Here is a 26,416-nt window from a genome sequence, read left to right on the forward strand (position 1 = left end):
CTAAAATACTGAAATTTCACCATAAAATTACAGAATGCTTCCCTGCTACCACACCTTACTACCACACCAACAGAACTCCAGTATAAGGATGCATTACAGCTAAAAGAGCTACAAAACACAGACTCTAGGGAAGCCCAAAGTCAAGAGAGACAAAAACAGACACTAGAGGAATTTGAAGCCTCTGGGGCCTACAGCTACAGCAAACAAACACAGCTCTACTTCTAGCCAGAATAACATAACCCCTCATAGTAGAGGCTTATTTACCTCAGTTCCTATTACCTAATACAGCCAATAATGTCTCACTTCCAACAAAAAATTTTAAGTGTGCTAAAAAAGGTAAGGGAAAACCCCACAGTCTGATAAGACAAAGCACATATCAGAACCAGATTCAGATATTACACAGATGTTGGTGTTATCAGATAGAAAACTAAATGATTAATATGTTAAAGAGTCCAGTGGTAAAAGTAAATAATATGCAAGAACAGATGGGTAATGTCAGCAGAGATAAGGAAACTCTAAGAAAGATTGAAAGGAAATGCTAGAAATAAAAAAGACTAACAAACAATGCCTCTGATGAGCTCATCAGTTGACACAGCCAAGGAAAGAATCAGTGAGTCTGGAGATAGGTCAATAGAAACTTCCCTACGGCAAAGCAGAGGGAAAAAAGAATGAAAAAAACCCAAAAACACCGAATAGAACATCCAAGAACTATGGGACAATTTCAGAAGAGGTAAAACATGCATAATTGGAATACCAGAAGGAGAAAAAAAACGAGAGACTAAAGAAAAATATTTAAAGTAATAATGGTCAAGAACTTTCCAAAATTAATGACAGTCACTACACCACAGGTCCAGGAAGCTCAGAGAACACCAAGCAGTATAAATACCAAAAATATACACCTAGGTATATCTTATTCAAACTCTATAAACCAAAGACAAACTTGAAAGAAACCAGAAGAAAAAACCATCTTACCTATAGTGGAAAAAAGAGAGCTGACTACTCATCAGAAACCATGCAAGAGGAGAGTGGAGTGAAATAAAGTGTTGAAAGATGCCTCCCAACCCCCAACCTAGAATACTATATCTGGCAAAATTATCCTTCAAAAGTGAAGGAGAACGTTCTCAGATCAGTAGGAAATGCATCTCATCCACCTTTTGCTTTTCAAGAAATTGAGGTCCAGAGCTCTCAAGTGGCTAAACTAGAAAGGAGTGGATCCCAAAATCTCCTTTTTTTTTTTCTTTTTTGCAAGTCAGGTTTTTAATTTTGTTTTTTTTTTTTAAGTCAATGTTAGAAATTGCTTAGTTCTAACCCTTCACTTTAAAACTGGAGAAGTTAGAGCAAAACTGACATATTTGAGGTTGAACAGAAAGTTACTAGCCGACTTGGTGTTCAAACTCAGCTCTCCTGAATTATTTCCTACTGTAAGTTTGTTGTCTGAATGATTGAGTTTGAGCCTATATAAAATATTTTCCCCTGGCGGAGGGGAGAAAGACTTGATTCACAAATCGTGAAAACCTTAACGTTCCAACAGGAGCTTTAACGCTTAGGCGTACGTGCCGGCTCCCACCGCCCCCGCCTAAGGAAAACTCTGCCAGCCAGTACTACAAGTCCCAGGCCGCTCCGCGGCGCGCGCGCTGCCCGCCGGGAAGCGTCTCCTGTGAGTCTGCGCGGGAAGTGGAAATCGGCGCTGAGGAGAAGCGGCGAGAGGGCCGCCCGGGCGGCGTCAGTTTAGCTCGTCTCTACGCGTTGCTGGGCTCGCGGCCGGCGGTCCGGCCCCTCCGCCGCAGCCGCCATGTCCATGAAGGGCCGCTTCCCGATACTCCGCACCCTGCAGTACCTGGGCCAGGGGGACATAGTGTTCAAGGAGTCGGTGAAGGTCATGACGGTGAACTACAATACGCACGGGGAGTTGGGCGAGGGCGCCAGGTCAGTCCGAGCCGCCGGGTCCCACCAATAACTTGCGAGTCATTGAGACCCGGCGCTGCGCTGGCGCCAGGGCCCCCATTGCACGGACGGGCAGCTGCCCCGGGGTTCCACAGCAGAAGAGGACCTCAGGGCCTCGTCGCGCCGGGTGGGGGCGGCGCTGACGGGGAGGCCGAAGCCTCCTCAGCCACCCGTGCCCCGCGGGCGGCGCGCGGTCCGGGTGGAGACCAGCCCGGGGCGACCGACCCGCTGGGGTCCGGGCTCTTCCACCTGCTGGCTTTGGGAGAGTTGCTTTTCCTCAGTGTTGCGACCGGGGTGATACCTATGTCTCAGGGCCGATTTGGGGGTGTAGTGGCAGGGGTAACAGCTGCTGGCATTTATTGAGTACTCGTACGTGCAGCGCGTTTCTGAATGCTCCTCGTGCACTAGCTCGTTTGATTTCTACATAAACCTCGCTGTTCTCTTCACTCCAGGGATGAAGGAACGCAGGAGGTTAAGGAACTGGCTTGTCCAGGGTACCATAGTCAGCTGGTGAGGGGGCGGTTCTGAAAGGGGGCTTCGTTCTCGAAGGACTCGTGACCCTTAGAGTGAAGGGACTGTGAGCTGCGCAGCGGCCCCCGCCCCAACTCCTTAATGCTTTTCAGCCCGCAGCAGAGTTGGGATTCATTGAATGGATCTTGCAAGTGAAAGGTTTGAACTGAACCTCGAGGCAGCAGCAGTGCTTTGGGCTTTTCAGGTGTTAGGCATAAATTTACTGAGTGCCTCGTGCTGTTGCTGGGAATTCAAGGCCTGTCTTACAGAAACTTTGGGATTGGGTGTGTGGGATGGATCAGAGTGAGCCTGGAGAGCAACTCCCTGTGGAGGGTGGTCCCACCATGGCGCGGCCTTCAGTGCAGGGCTGTTCAGGAGAGCCAGCAGCTATCCCCTAGCCGTTTGCTTTCCACAGGTCAACGCAAGAACTTGAACCTACTTGCGTGGGGTCAGCTGGGATGAGGGCTTCCTAGAAGACTCAGTCTTAGGGCTGAATAGGCACCCAGATACTCCTGCGTAACCAATTTTGCATCCATCCATCCATCCATCCGCACCAGGAGTCACAGGGCAGAGGCCAGGCAGGTACAAACAAAGGAGAGAGACAGTCTGGATGGGCCTGCAGTAAACTGAAAACGTGCCCTGCCTCACGGGGCCATTCACTGCTTGGCTACATCTTAGCTCTTTGGGCTCCATGGAGAATTTCTGACCTGTCAAGGAGCCAGAAATTCAGATTTTTATGTAAATCTTTGGTTTTTAAATGGTCAGCCAATCAAAATAGGCCTGCACATACTCGCATGCTCAAGTATTTTCATACTCTCTGGGTAAATAGGAGCCAAACAGCCATTCTGTGTTTCACTGTTCCTAGTGATAAGGGCTTGACTGTCCCACCGGTGCCCTTCGGGTTTGAGCCTGTCAGACTTGCTCTTTGTAGCCCCACCGGCCTTTCTTTGCTTGTTCATGTGCCCTCAGCACTTCATCTGGCCCTCCATTCCAAGTGCCAGTGGCCAGTACAGCGCCGGGCTAGCAAGTCTTAGGGTATTTGCTGGGTGTGTGGGGAGCTGCCTTATTCAGAGTCTGAGAGCTAAGTTCCTCCTCACCTCTGCCAGGTGTTCTTGCCCTCAAGATGCAATGGGAGAAGTAACAGCTGCTGGAATTTATTGAGTTCTGTGTCCAGCCTTGTGCCTCAGGATCCAGGTGAATTTGATAGTGATGGAGCCCAATGCTCACAGCCCTGATTGTTTGACTTACTGGTCATGTGACCCAGGGCAGTTTACTTTTCTGGCCGTTTTTTAAAAATTAATTAATTAATTAATTTTTGGCTGCGTTGGGTCTTCATTGCTGCACGCGGGCTTTCTCTAGTTGTGAAGACCTGCATATGTCTTTTTGAATTATGGTTTTCTCTTGGTATATGCCCAGTAGTGGGATTGCTGGGTCATATGGTAATTATTTTTAGTTTTTTAAGGAACCTCCATACTGTTCTCCATATTGGCTGTATCAATTTACATTCTCACCAACAGTGCAAGAGGGTTCCCTTTTCTCCACACCAGCATTTATTGTTTGTAGATTTTCTGATGATGCCCTTTCTAACCCGTGTGAGGTGATACTCATTGTAGGTGATACCTCGTTGTTTTTTTAAAATTTATTTATTTATTTATTTTTGGCTACGTTGGGTCTTTGTTGCTGTGCGTGGGCTTTCTCTAGTTCTGGGGAGTGGGGGCTACTCTTCGTTGCGGTGTGTGTGCTTCTCACTGCAGTGGCTTCTCGTTGTGGAGCACGGGCTCTAGGCGCACAGGCTTAGTAGTTGTGGTGCACGGGCTTAGTTGCTCTGCGGCATGTGGGATCTTCCCAGGCTCGAATCTGTGTCCCCTGCTTTGGCAGGCAGATTCTTAACCACTGTGCCGCCAGGGAAGCCCCCTCATTGTAGTTTTGATTTGCATTTCTTTAATAATTAGTGATGTTGAGTATCTTTTCATATGCTTCTTGGCCATCTGTAGTCCATTGATTCGTTTGCAAATATTTTCTCCCATTCTGAGGGTTGTCTTTTCGTCTTGTTTATGGTTTCCTTTGCTGTGCCAAAGCTTTTAAGTTTCATTAGGTCCCATTTGTTTATTTTTGTTTTTATTTCCATTACTCTAGGAGGTGGGTCAAAAAAGATCTTGCTGTGTTTTATGTCCAAGAGTGTTCTTCCTATGTTTTCCTCTAAGAGTTTTATAGTGCCTAGTCTTACATTTAGGTCTTTAATCCATTTGGAGTTTATTTTTGTGTATAGTGTTAGGGAGTGTTCTAATTTCATTCTTCTTTTTATATATAAATTTATTTTTTTTAATTTTTTAATTTTTGGCTGTGTTGGGTCTTCGCTGCCACATGTGGGCTTTCTCTGGTTGTGGTGAGCGGGGGCTACTCTCGGTTGCGGTGCACAGGCTTCTCGTTGCAGTGGCTTCTCTTGTTGTGGAGCACGGGCTCTAGGCACAGGGCTTCAGTAGTTGTGGCACGCGGGCTCAGTAGTTGTGGTACGTGAGCTCTAGAGCGCAGGCTCAGTAGTTGTGGTGCACGGGCTTAGCTGCTCCGCGGCATGCGGGAACCTTCCCGGGTCAGGGCTCTAACCCGTGTCCCCTGCATTGGCAGACAGATTCTTAACCACTGCACCACCTGGCAAGCCCTAATTTCATTCTTTTACATGAAGCTGTCCAGTTTTCCCAGCACCACTTATTGAAGAGGCTGTCTTTTCTCCATTGTATATCCTCCAGAGGCAACAACTTTCAACTCTAACCATTTGATTAGAGTTTTACTCCCATATAGTTAAATACCATACTTAGAGAGCTCCTTACTTTCTTAGCTTTAGGCTTTATCTGTTGACTTGTCACTGTGGAAGGCAAGGATTTAGCTCTTCAAGAAGCATTGCTGTTCCCTACCGCAGCACATGCATACTACTCGACGCCCCCCCATCCTCCCAATATAGTCATATTTTAAGAATTTTGGATAAATCAGTATTCACTGTTCAATTATTATGACTTTGTAAACACTGTACACAGTTGAGTCAAATACTTTGATTATTTTTCCTTTTTGTTTTTGCAGTTTTTTGTTTTCCCTGGAGTTATTGTCATTGCTTTTGTTTTAACTGCAGATTCTGCCCCAATTATGGACATCTCCCCAAGCAAATGTCACACAGTCAGACCTTCTGTTGATCCTATCTTTTTCTTCTTGAGACTAAACTACAAGCTGCTATCTGGACTGGTTGTCCTGCGTTGCCGTCACGTTGGCATAAACACTGAGGCACACAGCAGTAACTTGCTCTGGGTTATATACAGCTGGGAAGTGGTGAAGCCAGGCAACCACGCTTCTACCCGTGTACCACTCGCACCTTTCCATCGTCTGGTATGGGGAGCAGGGTGGCAGCAGGAAGCAGAGAATGCATTTAAATTCGGGTTATTGGGGAGGCTTTAATCAAGAGACTAATTGCAAAGGTGCAGGCAGAATCTTAACCACTGTGCCACCAGGGAAATCCCTTGCAAAGGTTTTAATGTAATCAAATTTATCTGTGTTTTAAACCTTCTGAGTTTAGAGGTTTCTCCACTCCTTGATTGTAAAAGTATTCCCCATGTTTGTTTTCATGGTTTCATTTATTTTTAAATTGTGGTATAATTTACATAAAGTGCTCACCTGTAGATACACAGCTTCTCATATGAGTACACTGCAGCTGTCACACCAATCAAGACCGAGGACATTTCATGGTTTCATTTTTATATTTATACTTCTGTTTTGGTGAGTTTTAGGCTAATATGCAACATGAGGTAGGAATATAGATTTCTTTTCCCTAAAATGACAAACCAAGAGTCCCAACACCCACATTCAGACAACACGTTAGTGGATTCCTGAGACCTGCTTTTCCTACCTCCACCTTTTCGCGGGGGGGCAGGGTCCTCTTAGAATCTGATGAGAGTTCTGGACTTTCTCTTTAGAAGAACATACAGGTGCATACAATTTTAGGTTAAAAACTCTCATGGGTTTAATTTCTTCTGTTTTGCAGGAAATTCGTGTTTTTCAACATACCTCAGATCCAGTATAAGAACCCCTGGGTACAGATCATGATGTTTAAGAACATGACGCCAACACCCTTCCTGCGGTTCTATTTAGGTGAGCGCAGGGCCCTCTGCCATGGCCCAGGCCTGACTTGCCTCCCGTGTTCCTCCTGTGTGGCAGTCAGCGGGGGCTGAGATGGGAGCACTTGTAAACTTACGTTGGTCCTGTCACCTTGGCTGTTATACCTGGCACACAGTGACTGCACAGATCTGGTCTGTCCCTCTCCAGCCGCATCTCCTGTTGCTGCCACATCTCCTACATAGCCTCATGTCATATGGGCTAGTCTTTCCAAATTCCCTTGCTGCACTGTGCTTTGTTGCCTTTGCTCATGTCGGTTCCTTTGCTGGAAATCCCCTTTCTACTTTTCTTTGCTTAATTAAAAAATAAATCCTTTGGGACTCAGCTTGGGCACCATTTCACTCAGGAAACCTTACCTACACCTTAGATTGGACTCTCCCTTCTCTCAGGGCACGTCTCTCAGTGCTGGCCACATTCTCTTGAACAGTGTATGTGCCTGCGTGTGTCCTCTATGGACCATATGCATTTACATGATGCTCTCCTGTCCCTGTGAGGAGCAAACATGAAGATGTATTCAGTTAAATTGGGCTCAGTGCCTGGAAGTCAGAAGACCATATATTCTAGCCCAACTCTCTACTCAGTCATTCTGATCCTGAGCGAGTAATGTTCCCACTTACATATTTCTAGGGGAAGGCAAAACATCTTCCTTACACAGTTATGAGAATCAAATGAAGTATAGACTGGGAAATTCGTCAGGAAAGAAAATGATGATGTTCTTTCATTCGTTCAGCAAATATGTATCAAGTTCCTGTTAGGACCCAGGCACTGTTCTAGGTGCTTGGGGTGTCAGGGGGCCATACAAACAAAGATCTCTAGCCTTGTAGAGATGATATTCCAGCAGGAGGAGATAGAATGAACAAGAAACTCAATAACATGGTTTGTTAGAAGATGAGTGCTATGGAGAAAAGAAAAATAGAGCAAGGTGGAGGCGAGGAGAATGGTGGTCGTTGGCAATTTCGTGTATATATTTCGTGTTGGCGTTTTAAAAAATTAACTTTATTGAGGTATAATTTACCCATAATAAAATGGACAGGTCTCATGTGCATGGAGTGATGAGTTCTGATAGATGTGACGGGCCTGTGTCACTGTTTCCCAGTGAAGACCCAAAAAGTCTCCCAGTACTGCTTTCTAGTTCCCAGTCCCAAGAGGGGCAACCACTGTTAGCAGTTCTTTTTTTTTTTTTGGCCGCACTGTACAGCTTGTGGAATCTTAGTTCCCCGACCAGGGATTGAACCCAGGCCCTCAGCAGTGAGCACAGTCCTAACCACTGGGGCCGCCAGGGAATTCCCTCTGTTAGCAGTTCTTTCACCATAGACTAGTTAGTTTTGTTTCAGAACCTAATATAGAATCTCACAGTATACGTTCTTTTGTGTCTGGTTTTCACTTGTCTTTTTGAGATTCATCCACGTTATGTGTATCAGTAGCTTACTCATTTTTATTGCTGCATAGTGCTCCATTATCAGAACATACCACAGTTTATCCATTTATTTGTTGATGAACATTTGGGTTTTCTATAGATGCCAAGACAGAGCTACAAGTATGAGGTTTATTGGAGATGGGGGGCAGGCAGGGAGTCTTCAGATGGCAAAGCACGTCTGACATCTCTGGAAGGAGGTCTGGCCAGGAGACGCCTCAGATGAGAAAGTCGGGGCTGGTCGGTAGGAAGCTCTGGCTGCGTGTTGGGCAGAAGCGGCAGGTCCTGGACGTGGACCTGGGAGAGCCGGGTGGGCTTGGCTCTGCTGCTGCTGCAGCGGGTCTCAGAGACTCCTGCAAGGAGGGTCTTGCTCGAGGTGGGTGTTAGCGGCTGCCTGCCGAGGGTGGTTTTGGGAAGGTGCATGTCGCTGTGGACCTAGGTGTTCAGTTCTCCTGGGCACAGGCTCAGGATGGGCTTGCTGGGCCACAGAATAGGCACGTGACCTTAGAAACCACCCAGACAGGCCTCCAAAATGGTTATGCCATTTGTCTCTGCAGTCCACAGGGTGAGGGGTCCTGCTGGCCCCCCATCCTCACCCAAACTGGTCCTATTGCTCATCTGCATTTCCTGTGGCTGCTGTAAGATCACCACGAGGTTGGTGGCTTAAAGCAATACAGATTTCTCATCTTAGTTTTGTAGGTTTGAAGTCCAACATGGGCTAAAATCAAGGTGTTCGCAGAGCCTTCCTTCCTGGAGGCGCTAGGGATGAATCCATTTCCATGCCTTTTCCAGCTTCTAGAGGCCCCCACATTCTTAATTTATTTATTTTTAAATTCTTTCTTTCTGTCTTATTTTTGGCTGTGTTGGGTCTAAGTTGCTGCACGTGGGCTTTCTCTAGTTTCGGCGAGTGGAGGCTGCTTTTCTTTGTGGTGCGTGGGCTTCTCATTGCGGTGGCTTTTCTTGTTACGGAGCATGGGCTCTAGGCGTGCGGGCTTCAGTAGTTGTGGCTCGCGGGCTGTAGAGCACAGGCTCAGTAGTTGTGGTGCATGGGCTTAGTTGCTCTGCGGCATGTGGGATCTTCCCAGACCAGGGCTTGAACTCGTGTCCCCTGCACGGGCAGGCGGATCCTTAACCACTGCGCCACGAGGGAAGCCCGAGACCCCTACATGCTTTGGCTCGTGGTCCCTTCCTCCATCCTCGAAGCCAGCTGTGTTCGTGTCTGGCCCTCTCCAACAGTCACACGTCCCTCTGACCACAGCCCAGGAGGGTCTCCAACTTTAAGGACCTTGTGATTAATGGGACTGTAAGATTATCCAGGAGAATCTCCCCATTTCTGGGTCCTTAGGTTTAATTTCTTCTGCAGAGGCCCCTTGGCCACGTCAGGTGTCATATTCACAAGTTCTGGGGGACTAGGTGGGGGTATCTTTGGGGGCCATTCTTGTCATCACATAAGTCTTTTCAGCCATTCCAGTGCCTGTATATCTCCTTGACATTTTAATTTGCATTTCCCTGTATCTTTCCATGTGCTTATTGGCCATTCATTTATTTCTTTTGTAAAGAGTCTGTTTGGATCTTTCGTCCATTAAAAAAAAAAAAGTGGGGGGCTTCCCTGGTGGTGCAGTGGTTGAGAGTCCACCTGCCAATGCAGGGGACACGGGTTCGTGCCCCGGTCCGGGAAGATCCCACATGCCGCGGAGCGGCTGGGCCCGTGAGCCATGGCCACTGAGCCTACGCGTCCGGAGCCTGTGCTCCGCAACGGGAGAGGCCACAACAGTGAGAGGCCTGCGTACCGCAAAAAAAAAAAAAAAAAAAAAGTGGGGGCTCTTTTCTTGTTGAGTTGTTCATATATTCTGTATTCGGTTCCTTTGTGAGATGTATTGTGAATATTTTCTGTCTGTGGCTGCCTTTTCATTTTTTTAATGGTGTCTTTTGAAGAGCAGAAATTTTAATTTTGATGAATTCCATCTTATCAGTTGTTTTCTTTTATGTTTAGTACTTTTTATGTCCTGTCCAAGAAATCTCTGCCTACCCCAAAGTCACAAAGATTTTTCTCCTGTGTTTCAAAACTGGGAGAGTCCTAGATTTACATTTAGGTCTATGATCTCGTTATTTGTGTATTAAGTGAGATAAGGATTGAGGTTCATTTTAGGTGTTTTAGATTTGGGATATTCAGCTGTTATAGCACCATTTGTTGAAAGACAGTGCTTCCCCTTATTTAATTTCCTTGGCACCTTTGTCAGAAAAATTGACCATGAATGGATAAACAAAATCCGTATATTCACTCAGTGGAATATTATTCAGCCATGAAAAGAAATGAAGTACTGGCACATGCTACAACACGAATGAACCTTGAAAACATGCCAACGGAAAGAAGGCAGATGCAAAAGGCCATATAGTGTATGATTCCATTTGTGTGAGGTGTCCAGAACAGACAAAGCCATAGGGATAGGAAGTGGTTGTCAGGGGCTGGGGCTGGGGTGGTGTGGGGAATAGGAAGTGACTGCTTAATGGGTACAGGGTTTCTGTTTGGAGTCATGAGAAAGTGCTGGAACCTAGATAGTGGTGATGGATGCACAACATTGTGAAGGCATTAAAAACCACCAAATTTTACACTTTAAGCTGGTTAAAATGGGAGAATTCCCTAGAGGTCCAGTGGTTAGGACTCCGTGCTTTCACTGCCAAGGGAGCGGGTTTAATCCCTGGTCAGGGAACTGAGATCCTGCAAGCTGCATGGCACAGCAAAAAAAAAAGAAGTATAATTGATGTACAGTAATATTATGTAAGTTACAGGTGTACAATGTAGTGATTCACAATTTTTAAAGGTTATACTCCATTTATAGTTGTTGTAAAATATTGGCTATATTCCCCATATTGTACAGTATATCTTTGTAGCTTATTTTATATATAATAAATATATATATAATAGTTTGTACCTCTTACTCCCCTACCCCTATGTTTCCCCTCCCTCCTTCCCTCTCCCCACTGGTAACCACTAGTTTGTTCTATCTGTGAGTCTGCTTCTTTTTTGTTATATTCACAAGTCTGTTGTATTTTTTAGATTCCAAAAATAAGTGCTATCATACAGTATTTGTCTTTCTCTGTCTGACTTAATTTCACTTAGCATAATGCCCTCCAAGTCCATCTATGTTGCTGCAGATGGAAAATTTCATTCTTTTTTATGGCTAAGTAATATCCCATTGTGTGTGTGTGTATAGTACACCTTTATGCATTCATCTGTTGATGGGCATTTAGGATGCTTCCATAGCTTGGCAATTATAAATAATGCTGCTTTAAATATTGGGGTGCATGTATCTTTTTGAATTAGTGTGGTTTTTTTCGGGTATATACTCAGGAGTGGAATTGCTGGGTCATGTGGTGGTTCTATTTTTGGTTTTTTGAGAAACCTCCATACTGCACCGGTATACATTCCCACCAACTGTGTACAAGGGTCCCCTTTTCTCCACATCCTCACCAACCTTTGTTATTTGTGGTCTTTTTGATGAATGCCATTCTGACAGGTGTGAGGTGATATATGTCATTGTGGTTTTTTGAGTTGCATTTCCCTGATGATTAGGTATCTTGAGCATCTTTTAATGTGCTTGTTGGCCATCTGCATTTCCTTTTGGAAAAATGTCTATGCAGTTCTCCTGCCCATCTTTTAATCAGGTGAAGTATTTATTTATTTACTTGGCTGTGCCAGGTGTTTGTTGCCACAAACTTTTAGTTGCAGCATGCGAACTCTTAGTTGCAGCATGTGGGCTCTAGTTCCCTGACTAGGGATCGAACCTGGGCCCCTTGCATTGGGAGCACAGAGTCTTAATCACTGGACCACCAGGGAAGTCCCTCATTTTGTTTTATGTTTTCCTTTGCTGTACAGAAGCTTTTTTTTTTTTTGGCGGTACGCAGGCCTCTCACTGTTGTGGCCTCTCCCATTGCGGAGCACAGGCTCCAGACGCGTAGGCCCAGCGGCCATGGCTCACGGGCCCAGCTGCTCCGCGGCATGTGGGATCTTCCCGGACCGGGGCATGAACCCATGTCCCCTGCATCGGCAGGCGGACTCGCAACCACTGCGCCACCAGGGAAGCCCCTGTACAGAAGCTTTTAAATTTAATTAGGTCCCATTTGTTTATTTTTGCTTTTATTTCCTTTGTTTTAGGAGACAGGTCCCCCCAAAATATTGCTGCGATTTATTTCAAAGAGTGTTCTATGTTTTTTCTAGGAATTTTATGGTAGCTAGTGTTTATATTTAGGTCTTTAATCCATATTATTTTTGTAGATGGTGTTAGAAAATGTTTTAATTTCATTCTTTTACATGTAGGTGTCCAGTTTTCTCAGCACCACTTATTGAAGAGAGTGTCTTTTCTCTATTGTATGTTCTTGCCTTCTTTCTGGTAGATTAATTGACCATAAATGCGTGGGTTTATTTCTAGGCTCCCTGTTCTGTTCCACTGGTCTATGTGTCTGGTTTTTTTTGTGCCAGTACCTTGCAGTTTTGAATACTGTAGCTTTCTGGTGTAGTCTGAAGTCAGAGAGCATGATTCCTTCAGCTCTGTTCTTCTTTCTTAAGATTGTTTTGGCTATTCGAGTTTATTTCTGAACTCTTCATCCTCTTTAACTGAGCTGTATGTCTGTCCTTATGCTAATAGCACACTGTCTTGGTTTTTGTATTTCATAATATGTCTTAAGATCAGGAAGTGTAAATCCAACTTTGTTCCCCACCCCCCCTTTTTTTTCCAAGATTAATTTGGCCCTTGTAGGTTCTTTGCATTTCCATTCTGACTTTAAATCTGCTTGCCAGTTTCTAGAAAAAAAGCTTGCTGGGATTTTGTTCGGAATTATAGATCACTGAGGATAATGGACATTTAAAAAAATAAATTTATTTTTGGCTGCACTGGGTCTTCGTTGCTATGCACTGGCTTTCTCTAGTTGCGGCGAGCGGAGGCTACTCTTTGTTGTGGTGCGTGGGCTTCTCATTGCAGTGGCTTCTCTTGTTGCGGAGCATGGGATCTAGGCACGCGGGCTCAGTAGTTGTGGTGCACAGGCTTAGTTGCTCCGTGGCATTTGGCATCTTCCTGGACCAGGGCTCGAACCCTTGTCCCCTGCATTGGCAGGTGGATTCTTAATCACTGCGCTGCCAGGGAAGTCCCTGGACATTTTAATAATATTGAGTATGTTTTGTGACTACTGTAAATGCTATTTTTAAAATTTTCATTTTTCAGTTCTTTGGTTAGCACCAAACAACTTTGTAGAAGTACCGCTGATTTTGTACATGGGCCTTGTGTCTTGCAATCTTGGTAATTCATATTTCTAGAAGTTTTTATTTTCTAAATTCCTTAGGATTTTCTACATACACAGTCATTACATCTGCAAATAAAATTCTTCCTTTCCAATCATTTAATTATTTTTGTGTGTGTCTTAATTCACTAGCTGATGTGGCTGTAAAATTTTGCATTTTTACTAGTAATTTAGGAAAGTTCCAGCTACTCTGCATCCTCACTAGCACTTGGTATTGTGTTTAAAAAAATTTTAGCCACCTTAATATCTCACTGTAGTTTTATTTTGTATTTTCCTAATGACTGATGATATTGAGTATCTTTTCATGTGCTTATTATTATCCATTTTTGTTGTTGTTAAATGTTTATTCAGATATTTTGCCCATTTTTTCTTTGGATTGTCTTTTTGACATTGAATTGTGAGAGTTCTTTAGTCAGGCTACAGGTCCTTTATCAGATATATGCTCTTCTTCCTCACTGAGTTGTCTTGTCATCTTTGCTGAAAATAAGTTGACCATAAATTTAGTAAGAGTTTATTTCTAGACTCAGTTCAGTTCCATTGCTCTAGGCTGTTCTTTTGCTCAGTACCACACAGACTTGATTACTGTAGCCTGTGGTAAAATTGAAATTGGGAAGTGAATGTTCGCCCATTTTCTTGTTTGTCAAGGTTGTTTTGGCTGTTTTGGGTCCTCTGCATTAATTTTAGGCTCAATTTTTCAGTTTTCTACAAAAACACCTGCTAGGATTTTTGATAGGGATTGACTGAATCCATAGACTGATTTGGGGAGGATTGCCATCTTAACAATATTAAATCTTTCTATCCATGAACATGGAGTTTCTATTTAAAATAGTATGCATGCTTTTGTACATACCTAAAGTTTATGTGTGCTCACATCTAAAGAAATACGGAAAAAGGGCAGCATAATTGGTTACATAAACACTTGTTTGACCATTAAAATGTTTCTCCTCTAAAAGCAAATCCCAAATCACCACCATTTGAGGCCAGGGAGTGCCTTGCTGTGTTCTCAGCTTTCTTTCCCTCTTCCTCCTGTTTCCAGATTCCGGGGAGCAAGTCCTTGTGGACGTGGAGACCAAGAGCAATAAGGAGATCATGGAGCACATCAAAAAGATTCTGGGGAAGAATGAGTGAGTTGTTGGGCTTGACCTGGAGAGGTGCAAACGTCTTGGCCCAGAGATTTGAGAGGGAGGAGATGGGCGTGCTGGGAGGGGTGTTGAGAGGGCGGACTCTGGCAGGAGCCTCGGATGCTGACCAGAGAGTGGGCCGGAGTCTGTGCGCCTGAACCTCTGAGCTGCAGCTCCCTGCACCGTGAAGACAAAGATGGTCCTTTCCTCCTGGGTCCACGGGAAGCTGAGAGGCATCTGAAATGTGCGCCCTTGTGGCTGTGACCATGTCCCTCTTGGGGAATCTCAGCTTGGAGCTAGTGGGTGACCAACCCCAGGGCCTGCTGTGACACATTCCTTTTCTTCCCATGAATGGAGGGAGGGAAGATGGGAAAGTCTGTCTTGAGAAAGCGCACGAAGGCACTTCAGGCCCCTTGGTCCTGATTGCCTGTCCTCAGAGCTGGGGTCACCCCTTGCTACCCTTCACCAGGGTGCAGGCCTTCCTGCGCACTCCCAAGCCCCGGAGGCCCGGGGGGAGTAGGGAGCAGCGTAGGAGGTCTCCCTGGCAGATGCTGGGGCTCACGGCTGAGAAGTCCCCCACTTCCCAGCAGCTTGGAGCTGTGTCACCCACGCCTTGTTGCTGTCTGTGTTCTTTGGCAGGGAAACCCTCGAGAGAGAGGAGCAGGAGAAAAAACAGCTTTCTCACCCAGCCCACTTTGGCCCCCGAAAGTATTGCCTGCGGGAGTGCATCTGTGAGGTGGAGGGGCAGGTACCCTGCCCGGGCCTGGTGCCATTGCCCAGGGAAATGACAGGGAAGTACAAAGCAGCTCTGAAAGCCAGTGCCCAAGACTGAGGCCCCAGAAAAGCCCCTGGTCCTATTCCCCGAAAGACTGAAAATCTCTTTGCAATAAAAGGGTCTCCTTTACACACTTGTGTAAAAGTGTATGGCGGGGAGGGGAGGAGTTGGGCTGTAGCCAAGCTGCCCAGTGAACACCCTGCGCCATCAGGGCAATAAATGCTTCAGGATCACTGAGCAGTGTGGCATGAATCCAGTCTGATAGGCCTTTGTAGGGAGGGAAGGTGTAAGGCCGCAGCCTGGTGACATCTCGTCTCAGTCCTGCAGCCCTTTCCTGGTCTCTACTGGCTTCGACTCTTCTTCCAGGCCTTGCTCTGGAGAATAATGAAGAACTGCCGCGTCGCGGTCTGGCCGGAGCTGTCTGGCTGGTGGTATAGACGTCCTCTCCAGTCAGGCTCTTTGGGATTTTTCAGAAATCCCAGGGCAAGCCTGTGTGCAGCGCTCGCTTTTTAAACTAAAGCCAACTGACCACTGGGGCGAGGCTGTGCCAGAGGCCAAGAGGTCCCAGTGGAGGCTCAGACCTGCCTCCCTGGCAAGGAGAGGGCGCCCCCTGGTGGAGGGCGCTACCCTCTGGCTTGGTCAGCCTTCATTTACTGAGGTTTGGAAGAGGGTGTGAGGTGTCACTGGGGGTCTGCCTGGGAGTTCTTTCCTCACAGGACACTGATGTTGCTGTCACTTCAGTTGTATTGGTTTCATTCCTCAGGAGACACCAGGGCCCTCTAGGGTCACCTTAAGATTAGGAGTGAAGGACTTGGGCTGAAGCCAAAAGCTCCCTGTGAGATGGGAAGAAAGGTAGTCCTTGTCCCAGTGTGCGACTGGGATGTTTTATATAAGTGTTGCAGACTACCTCATTAAATGGGGGAAGTTTGGCTCCTTTCACATATGGTGCTCAGGTTATGTGATTTTGTACCAGACCTGTGTTCGGGGTGATGGTGTAAACGTCGGGGTTGGGGGGAGGTGGGCATGTGGGTCTGATGTATAATGGGTAGCTGTCCTGAATGACCACAGGCTTATGAGGGTTGTTTAACTGAAATTCAACACTTTGGTGCTCTCTCCCCCGTCACCATTTCTGAGGGCGGCTAGAAAAACCTGTCCCCCATCCTAATCCCTCCCTGGGTGCTGGTCTCAGTTCCTGCCATGTTTCTGATACTGCTCCCAGCTGGTGGCAGCCATGGCCTTCACAGTGGCTGACTGGGCTTTTCAGAAAGAGTTGGTTCCTCTTGGCCTTGTCTCCAGAGCTAGTGAGACAGAAGGACTTACGGAAATGGCCCTTCCCTCCATGGTCCACAGGGCGCCCCCAGGGTTGCTAAATAGGAGGATCGCCCTGAACTAAGCTAGTTTTTGACCCCTCTTTAGAGAGAGAATAAATGTCCAGTGCCTGACACGATGGTGCTGCTGTTACTGTTTGTGTGGACTATTTTATAGGTAGCAGGTAACATGCATGGAGATAAACACCACTGGGGGGCATTATTCCTTTGTCATCTATTTCCTACTTTATTAGTGGTAAAAAGATGGGTTTAAATTTACAAAAATGGGAAGAAATTAGTAGAGAAGATTGCTATGAGGATCTTTTTTTTAATTTTATTTTTTTATACAGCAGGTTCTTATTAGTTACCATTTTATATAAGTGTATATGTCAATCCCAGTCCTCTCATATGAGGATCTTGTAATTGACACATTTTCTTAATTCTGTCTGCATAAGCAGTGTTCACCAGATGGTTTTTGGCCTTGTTCTACTGAAGTGACCAGTTTTCTTCTCATCTTGAGTTCTACCTGGCAAAGCCACTTAAAGCTATTTGGCTGCCTGTGGGTTCTGCCATGAATCTGACTTTGGACCTTAGAATCCTCATCTGTAAAATGAGAGGTCAGATGACATAATGAGCAAGTTCTAAACTTCTGAAACTTTAAGACGACGTTTTTACCCTGGATAGCAAATATCCTTACAGGAAGCGTCTGCCGGTTTGAGGCCTGGCTCTGTGCACATTTGTCTGTGCCAGTGATCTGTGCGTCCGGAGGCCCAAGCTGTGCTCTGCTCTGCTCCAGGAAAGTCTGCGTGGCTTCTGGACACCATACCAAGGAGTGGCTCCACTGGGAGGACGCAGAGGGGATGGTCCCGCCAGCATTTTCGTTAAAGGTATTTACAATCCAGTGGACCAATCAAATGGACCATCAAGGGCTAAGTCACTTTTGGGCAAGGCTAAGGTGGGGTGCAAGCTGTAGGGGTCTGACGACCAGGGTGCCTCCTTGCCACCTACCTGGGGTTCAGGCAGAGCATTCTGGGTGCCTCTGGGGGTCAGGCATTACCGATGTTACTATTACGAGGAGAAATGAGGAGCAGGATGCACATTAGTTTTTAATTCACTTTAATAGTATAAACCTCTTTTAGGTAGTAGTATTAAGCCACAACAATAATGCCACATTGAAACAGCATTTAATAAAATGCATAAAGCTAACTCATGCACTGCAATACTCTATATACAAACACAACAATGCAAATTCTTCGAGACTGAAGACATTGATTAGATATAAAATTCAGTTTAAAAAGAACATGCTGTTTTTTAAATGCCGTCGCATAAACACAGCTGATTTCAAGCTATACAGCTTTCGACAGATTTTAAACCTGGAATTAAAATGCGATGGCATAAACAATATTTTCTATATTGTGAAGGGCAGAGGTTACAGAAACGGTCCCAAAAATCTAACACCCAAATTTTCCTTTAACACACTTCTTTTGAAAGGGCTGGTAGTGCAGCTACATTTTAACAGACAGCTCCAAACTACAGGTAAAAACTATGGTTTGTACTATGAAAATGTGCAGTTTTCAGTTATAAAACTAGTTGAACACTGGTTTACAAGATAATTGGGAGAACGGAGAGAGTGTAGAAAAATACTCCAGCACTTGAGTTGTGTGTGGCAGCAGCATTTAGAATCCATGAGTGCTCTGGTTGTTAAAATGATAATTGACTACACTTTCCTAAAGAAAAGCCATTTTTAATGTAAAGACTACCATTTCTAATTGTTATCCAAGTGTTAAGCTTTATCACAGTCTGTCAATTGATAAATATTGCTGAGCCTTTTTTCCCAGCATTTCAGAATTATTATTGGCTTCTTAACTGAAAGTATAGCTGGGCATTAAAAATATCTCAGACATTCCTCACCCCCAAGATACTTTTTTTAAACTCACAGTTTAATTATTCTTAGATTAAAGTTAAGGTAAATAGCCCCAAAGGAACACTTTTAAAGATTCATTTAGAGACTGTCAGGCTTCCACTTGTTTTAACTGGAGAGCCACGTTCAAATAGTGCGATTGTCACGACAGGCAAGGACACGGGAAAGGTCGAACAATCACTGTGGGATGAGGCCAGTGAAGTAGCAGGAGCTTTTGTCACATCAAAGCTATGGGAAGCTGAAGGCTAAACGACCCACCATCTCACAAAAGGCACCGAGTACTGTGGTCTCAATGAAGTATTTTCAAACATTTCAGTAAGCTTATTTTTTTTAAAAAGCAACCTGTGGATTATGTGAGTTTTTGCAGTTATCCAGTGATTTCTTTCAGCAGGCCAGCTTTCAACCTTCCCACCATTCAGGTCTCTGCTTACCAGGTGCATGAGCAACTATTGCTGGGCTGGGCCCTGGCTCCTGAGTGCTATATCTCAGTTAAAGCCCGATTAATGGGAAAATTCCTCAGAATAGACCTGGACAAGGAAAATTTGGCATTTGTAGCTTTAAGGGTATACATCTGTATAAAAATGCAATTTTTATCTGAAATTTAAAAATTTTAGAATCATAATTCATAGAAAGGAATAAGGTCAGTGGATTTCGTTCACATGCTATATATACAGTTAGATAATTTAAGATTTGTAATTTGTATACCATAGAAATCAGCCATCAACATTCATGCTTCCTAGAGAATAGAAGCAATGTTATCCTGCCAGGGCCTTTCTGTCTGGAACTTGCCCTGGTGCAGAGTGGACACTGACCTCAGGGCCTTTCCCAGCCAGGCTCACCCAAAGGAAAATGGAGTTAAAGTCTCAGCAAATCCATCCTGCTGAGGGGACCATGGAACACCCACATCAATTTACTGTAGAAACTCTATCATAGATTCTCTGTAAAACAAAAGGAAAGTCTGGATACGTGGCTACATGTCTGTATACATAATATATACATCTATGTACACATACGCTATATACACTGTACATATAGAGAAGGTATAAACACATGTACATTCAGTCAGTCACACAAGCCTATAAATCTGTACACACACAATGCCGCCGAAGGGACCCCAGGGCTGAACACACAGAAGTGCCTGCTGGTGGGAGGCACAGGTGAGGAGGCCCAGGACTCTGTGTACAAAAGACTCATCCCACTCGGTCATGATGCGGAGCTAGCTTTGCAAATTTACATCAAAGTTAAGACATTTTCCAAGAGCCGCACAATCTATGGCGAATGGAAGTGGGACAGTGAAGGATGTGAGTGTGTGCCCTGCTTTCTCCGGCCTTTGCAGGCTTTGAAGGGCACCATCCTCCAAAATAAAGGTGAGCATCAGAAGATGCCGCCTTTCATGACCTGGACTCAGAAGAGTTGTAATGTCACCTTCAGCCCCATTGCACATAAGGCCACTTCCACTGGAAAGTGGGCAATGCGTTTCCAGGCTCTAATCTGATCAGGCCCTGGAACTTGGATCCCCATCCAAAGGCTGCTTGTCAGGCAGAGGGCAGGGCTGGGAGCAAGACTGCTCTGCTTGGTGTTCCCTCAGAGGATCAGGATAAAGAGCACTAGGTACAATGAGAGCCCTTCTAGTTCTTGGCTCCCTGCCGTGGCTACCCCCAAACAAGCTAGAAAGCCAGTATGCAGTGTGGCTACAGCCCTGTGCCCCAGCGAGGGTGCTGCCGCCACATCGATCAGGGAGCCATTGGTAGCCGTGTCCATTGCCACCACCTTGGGAGAGAGTCTGCATTTAATACTGACGCTGACAGGCTAGAAAACGATCCCTCTTGAGGGCGATTACATAACATCTTACAAGTGACTACACCTGAAATTAAATATAAAAACTCAAACAACAAAAGAACCCTGACCACAGCCTCAAGGCAGAGGTTAGACAATAAATAAGGTAGCCTCCCCGCCCCACCCCAAACACACACACACACACACACACACACACACACACACACACAAATCAGAAGGGTGGTAACATACTTCCTTAAAAATACTTTCAAGGAATAACATGGAAAATATTTGCTTGAGTAATTTGGTCTTTTTCTACATCTCTTCCGGTCCTGTTTTATGATTATATGTAATGAACTCCACAAATTTCAATAGATAACTGTCCAACATTATCTGAAATACCGATGGAAAAGAGCCCACTTCGTCACGAAGCAGTGGTGTACGTCTGTCCCCACCTCCCTTAGGTACTTTCCTCACGGAGGGAGGGGTGGCTGGGCCAGGATTTTCGTGGCAAAGAATCCTGATCCTGGCTTATTTCACTCAGATGCAGACTACTCAGGGCTGGTCTCACTGTACTAAATCAGAGTTTCAAAACCTACTAACAAGGGTTAAAAGCCTGGTCAAAGTTGAGCCCAAATATTTACTTGCAATCTCTTTAAATAATTCTTGACTCTGGGTTTCTTTTAACCAGTTTGACAAGAGAGAATGGACCTGCTGTCAAAGGCTTGAGATGATCTGGAGTGGCGAGAATTCAGGTAGTGTGGAGCTGATTTTTACGGAAAAGTCCACTTCAAAGTAAGGCCAAGGGGATCTAGGAAACTAATGAGGAGTGTTCAAAGCCCAAAATGGTCCACTAGAATCAGCCATCAGCAGTGAAGGGACTCAGGGAGCAGGACCAGCTTAGAATCAGCTTTTCTCCCGAGCTGTCCTGCTGGAGTGGGGCATATGCTTATCCAGGTGTTCACTGGCTCCCTGCTGGTACCACCTTCTGTTCCCAGCAGAGACTTCAGTCTAGGTCTTGGCTAAGCTGCCCTCATACCTTAGCAACCTGAGTGTAAAAGCCTCACAGACACAGGACGCCCAGGGCAGCCGGCCAGTGTGGACCTTTTCACCATCACCGAGAGCTCAGACCTGAAAGATGTGTGACACAATACGTGTTCCCAGGGAGCTGCTACAGGATCAACAGACATGCTTACATCCAAAGTCAAAAGAACAGAAAAACAGGCAACTCGCTATGTAAGATGCACACAAGTGCTACAAAATACCCTCTGCGAAAATCCTTAGCCACTTTTTGCCTTAATTTTGAAACTTAAATCACTTCAAAGTTAGAAAACCAAAAATTTAAGCTGTCAAAATTAAATCCTTCCCATTATTTTATAACAGGTACCCCCACTATTCTCCAAAATTTGCTCCCAAGGCATGAACGATAAATGACATAATCAGATCCAAACAGGAATTTCCAAGTTGGAGACACTGTTCCCACTGATTCCCACTAATGACTTCCATAAGTGCCGCCGCCAACTGCGGAATAGAGTCCCGTCTTGCCATAAGCCCGTGGCGGCAGCCCGGCACCCACCTTGCTCTCCTCAGCTTTACACGGCCGTGGATGCCTGGAGGCAGGGGAGTGAGTGCACTGGGGTCTTTTGGGGTATCATCTGATCAAAAGGTTCCAGAAATACAAGTTTAGCCTCACACTGTATTTTCTTAATCTGGGCTACACAGAAAGAAAGTACAGGTACCTGAGGCAGCCTTGCTACTTTTCCCAAATGGAAATGTGAGCTGCTGCTTCACAACCAGGGGAACTATGGGCGCTTTTCTCCGACTAAACTTCCCAATAACCGCATTCTGTTCTTGTAAACAATAGTCACTATCACTTACAAGGAGAAAGAAGATGATAACTTTGGGGATTAAAGGTTGTTTTTAAGGAGCATGCAGCCTGCTTCTACATCCATCATGTAAAACGCTCCAGAGTTCGTCTGCTGGCACAACCGGGGGAACCCAAGTGCGTGGTACGCCAGGATCATTGAGGGACCTGCTGACAGAGGTGCTGAGCCTGGAGACACTGAGAAACATGCCACTCAGCTCCACCACACCTGCTGCCTGGGCAGGCAGCAAGACCCGCACCACAGTCCACCTCCCAGTTCGGACCGAAGTGCAGGAACACAGGCCCTTCCCAAGGGTTATTTGGGATGGAAACTGCTGAGAAGGGAGCCCTCGCACTCCTCCACCTGAAAAACATGCAACCCCCCGCCACACTGTAGTCGGGAGGTCCCGGCAAGGGTTCAGAATGCTCACCTTGCACTTTTTGGTCAGAACGCTCCAACTGCTGTAAGTGATGGAGGTGATTCGTGGATGTTTTCAGTTGCTGCAGGAATTGGCAGTTAACATCTTACTGGTTTAATCCAATTCTGAGAACCAGTCACCAGAAGAGGCCCGAGTTCAGAGGAGCCTGCAGATGCCCGTCACAGACCAGGACCAGAGGTCAGGGAACCTGACAAGCATCAGCTCTGGCTGAGGAAGCTTCGAATTCAGGTCACCACGATTGTGCCACCACACTCCCCCTGACTGCACGTACAATAAGCTGCATCTTCATTCATTCCCGGGAATTTAGCTCTACACCAGCAACATGTGCGTACAGTTAGGAATGACGCCTTCCTTCCTTAAGCATAAATGATTGTCTCCTGTAACCCTATTGCATTTTCACAGAAATCATTAGTATTTCGGCAAAAGACATACACAGTTTTCCATTTGCCCTGCACACAGGCAAGATGTTGCTAACATTACACATTGATAAGAAGTGCTTAGAAAGTGCTAATATCATTACCCTGGTAATTAGTAGCTATTATTTCCAAGGACGTTTTTAATATATACACACATACTGTTGTTCTCTTAGGTTCTTTTTTCTTTAACTAGTCTCTGACATAAAACTTTGCTTTTTTTTTGCCCTTTGAGAATTTCTAAATAAAAACTGAGTTAAAAGATTGTTCCAAAATCTGCTGCTTCATCAAAAGGCATTAAAACATTTCTTATGGCAGGAAAGGATCCTACTAGTCTTTTAGTTGCTACTGTCTGGGATTAACAGATAAGAAGAAACCAGGTAGGAAATAGCTAAGATACTGGAAATATTTGCACATACCAAAATACCACTACTTATTTTCTTTGTATTTGAGCGGTCCTGGGCGGATCCTGTGCTCCTCGGCAGGTGTGAGGTGTGCGCTATAGGCTGGCTCCGGTGATCTGGCCGTTATACTCTGCTGTCTCCATCTTGAGGATGTAGGGGATTATGCTGTCTATTGAAACATTGCCGATGAGACCAGTAAAAAAAAGTTCTTCTGTTATGTTGGAGCTCATCAGCCTGAGTGCTGGCAGGCGGACGAGAATCCGGGCCAACCTGTAAGAGGAAGGGTCATTAGAGAAAGGGGGGTTCGCTGCACTTCAGACTTCACCCTGGATAGGCTCCCAGGGGCCCTGTCTGCACTGCTCGGAACTGAACCAAACAAACACATTCACTGTCCCACCCTTGCTTTTCTGATTTCAACAGTTCCTCTTGTAGGAGTTTATCATGAGTGCAAAGATTATGTACAGATATGTTCCCTTCATTGTTTATAACGACTCTCCTCAGCCCCACCAAAATGAAAAATCTGAAAACCTGTCAGTGGAGGGTAGGTTAAAATAAAGTATGGTGCCTCCATATAATGAATCACTACATATTCATTAAAGAGGATAATAAAGGTCTATATCCACTGGTAAGAATTCCATGACATACAGCTGAATAAAAACTTAAAAGAAGGATGTGAGGGCTTCCCTGGTGGCTCAGCGGTTAAGAATTCGCCTGCCAATGCAGGGGACATGGGTTCAAGCCCTGGTCCAGGAAGATCCCACATGCTGCAGAGCAACTAAGCCCGTGTGCCACAACTTCTGAGCCTACGTGCCACAACTACTGAAGCCTGCGCGCCTAGAGTCTGTGCTCCGCGACAAGAGAAGTCACCGCAACGAGAAGCCTGCGCACCGCCACGAATGGTAGCCTCCGCTCACCGCAACTAGAGAAAGCCGGCGCGCAGCAACGAAGACCGAAGGCAGCCAAAAATTAAAAAAAAAAAAAAAGAGGATGTGAAACAGCAAGTACAGCGTGACCTCACTTGCGTATATTCCTTTGTACGTATGTGTGTAAATAAAGTACTTGGAAGGATGGTCACCAGAATGCTAATGGTTGACCTCTGGGTACTGGGATTTGAAGTGATTATATCAATTAAAACTTTTTCTATATTGCTCTAATTTCCAGTGTTCTTTTAGCATTGTAATTAAAAATAAAGCAATAAGATTTTTATTTGGAAGGAACCCCGGGAGGGCACACCATGACCCTGTCCTGGCAGGTCACTGAACACTATCTGAAGCATCTCGTGGATGGGCCATTTCCATAGCCAGCACCCAGAGCGGTGGGCACCAGGACGCAAACTGCAGGCCAGCCCAGTCTTGAAACGACTGATATTTTCATAAGTAGGGAAATGATGAAATTATGGCATCTCCTTAGCCATGGAAAATGATTTAGAAGAATGTATACATGCCCACTGAATATTAAGTGAAAAAAAGGTCACGAAACCTTATTTTCTATTTTCTGATTCCAGTTGCACATACTAAGAAATTACTGGAAGTAAATACATAAAACGTTAACAGGGAAGTGGTATTTACAAAGAGCTAAAAGTTTTCTTTTTGCTTTCCAGAATGTTCTAATTTTTTCTACACTGAACGTTATTTTTGAAAGGGGAAAATATATTTGTATTATGAAAGCAGTATTCCAGCACCATCATCCATTTGCCCAGCCATGGTGTCTGGCAGGGCACCCAAAGGTGCCAAGGGGCCGACAGGCTGAAGGGTCTCGGGAAGTCAGCAAAGGCCAGTCAGGGAGGATATCTAGCTGGGCCTTAGACGCTGGCTAAGGTTCCTATCAGCAGAGATGCAAAGGATGGGAGAGGATTTCAGGAGGAACAAACAGCATGAGAAAAGGCCTAAGGATGGGACAGAGTAAAGCAATGACTGTATAAACAGGACGCAACCATTCTAGGGCCTTTTCTTTGGGAACTGAGTGTTCCCGAGTGCTATGAGAGAGCGCCCCTGCTCTCATTTCTGGCCCCAAATCACCTACCTGGCTTGCCCTCTTCTCCCCCAGGGTCCCTGACTGGACCAGGAGTAGTGATTCAGGAATTTTTCAGAAACATGTACTTTCAAAGGCCAGAGAGCTGCCATCGTCAAGGCAATTCTTGTGTGCTGGTGCTCTGCCAGCAGCCCCAGAGGAGCCTTTTCAGCCTCTTCTGGCCACAGGCTCTGTGTGGATTGGGCCCAGAGCCTCCTCAGGGGACAGCACGCCCACACGCCTGGCTGTATGAGCTCTGGTGTGGGTGTGTTACCACTTTGTATGCAATGAGACTGAAACCATTCTAGATTCATTGTGAGGTCTTCAGTGACTCCAGTAGAAAATGGATCCTGCTTTGGCAAAAGCTGTGTCTGGCCATGGTGGCGTGCCTAAAGCAGAGGCAGGCTCTCTGCCAGCCAGGCCCGCCACAGGCCCCCAGTCACACCAGAGAAACTGTCCCCCGGGGGCTGGGGCACTCAGGCCCACAGGGCACCTATTGACTGAGGTCTGTCTGCAGAGGACATGATGGGGGAAGGTGGGGAGGGAAACACTATGCTTGACAGGCCCCAGAAGTTCACATAGCCTCCAGTGGGTTAGAAGAGGTCACGAGGAAAGAGCTCTTCCACTCCTCAGCTGGAGGGAAAGCCTGCCAGCACATTCTGCCCTATTTCAGAACAACTTTCCTGGTCAAAGCTGCATGAGAAAGGCATACAGATAACATTTTTTTCCTGCTGCCCAAACATCATAAATTTTCACCCAAATAAAGGAACTTGAAAAAATCAGTTTATGTGAGGATTAAATTACTACTTTGTCCAACCCAGTCACTCTTTCTAGGGGTCAGATTTGGCTTCTGTCAAGGAAACCCTTTTGTCTAGCACCGTCTCCTCAGTGAATGCGGGGCAGGCGGGCAGAGCTGCCGACTGTTCTGGACAAGCGGAGTCTCCGTAAGAACTCATCTCACACACAACATCAGCCCCAAAGGAGATCACGGCTCCCAACCCCTCAAATTAAAGAGCAATAACCCAAGGTCTCACCCAGTCACCCAGCAACACTGGGATGGCCTA

The 26,416-nt window shown here is 45.7% G+C and overlaps 2 protein-coding genes across 7 annotated transcripts in view; one reads left to right on the plus strand and one right to left on the minus strand.

Annotated features, from left to right (window-relative positions):
- Positions 1-1,663: 1,663 nt before the first annotated feature.
- Positions 1,664-24,496, plus strand: MRPS25 (mitochondrial ribosomal protein S25). Of its 3 annotated transcripts, none has more exons than XM_019933692.3 (6): positions 1,664-1,926; positions 6,482-6,588; positions 14,358-14,445; positions 17,321-17,411; positions 20,913-20,976; positions 21,605-24,496. In XM_019933692.3, the coding sequence occupies exons 1-6, from the start codon at positions 1,793-1,795 to the stop codon at positions 21,649-21,651; spliced, it is 531 nt and encodes a 176-aa protein (XP_019789251.1). In that variant the 5' UTR covers positions 1,664-1,792; the 3' UTR covers positions 21,652-24,496. The 3 variants fall into 3 exon arrangements, with proteins under 3 accessions (XP_019789251.1, XP_019789253.1, XP_004332550.1); XM_019933694.3 differs by having other exon boundaries at positions 22,086-24,496; XM_004332502.4 differs by lacking the exons at positions 17,321-17,411; positions 20,913-20,976; positions 21,605-24,496 and adding an exon at positions 15,082-15,346 and having other exon boundaries at positions 1,673-1,926.
- Positions 17,624-26,416, minus strand: part of NR2C2 (nuclear receptor subfamily 2 group C member 2) — an 83,197-nt gene continuing 74,404 nt past the window's right edge. For 3 of the 4 annotated variants that reach the window (XM_033865483.2, XM_033865485.2, XM_033865484.2), the window contains one exon: positions 17,624-23,612. In XM_033865483.2, the coding sequence (XP_033721374.1) occupies positions 23,438-23,612 (175 nt within the window). In that variant the 3' untranslated portion in view covers positions 17,624-23,437. The remainder of the gene's footprint in view (positions 23,613-26,416) is intronic. The other variant, XR_004528661.2, reaches the window with a different exon arrangement.

Source organism: Tursiops truncatus, chromosome 10 (assembly GCF_011762595.2).
Source record: "Tursiops truncatus isolate mTurTru1 chromosome 10, mTurTru1.mat.Y, whole genome shotgun sequence".
In the NCBI taxonomy this organism is placed as follows: domain Eukaryota; kingdom Metazoa; phylum Chordata; class Mammalia; order Artiodactyla; family Delphinidae; genus Tursiops; species Tursiops truncatus.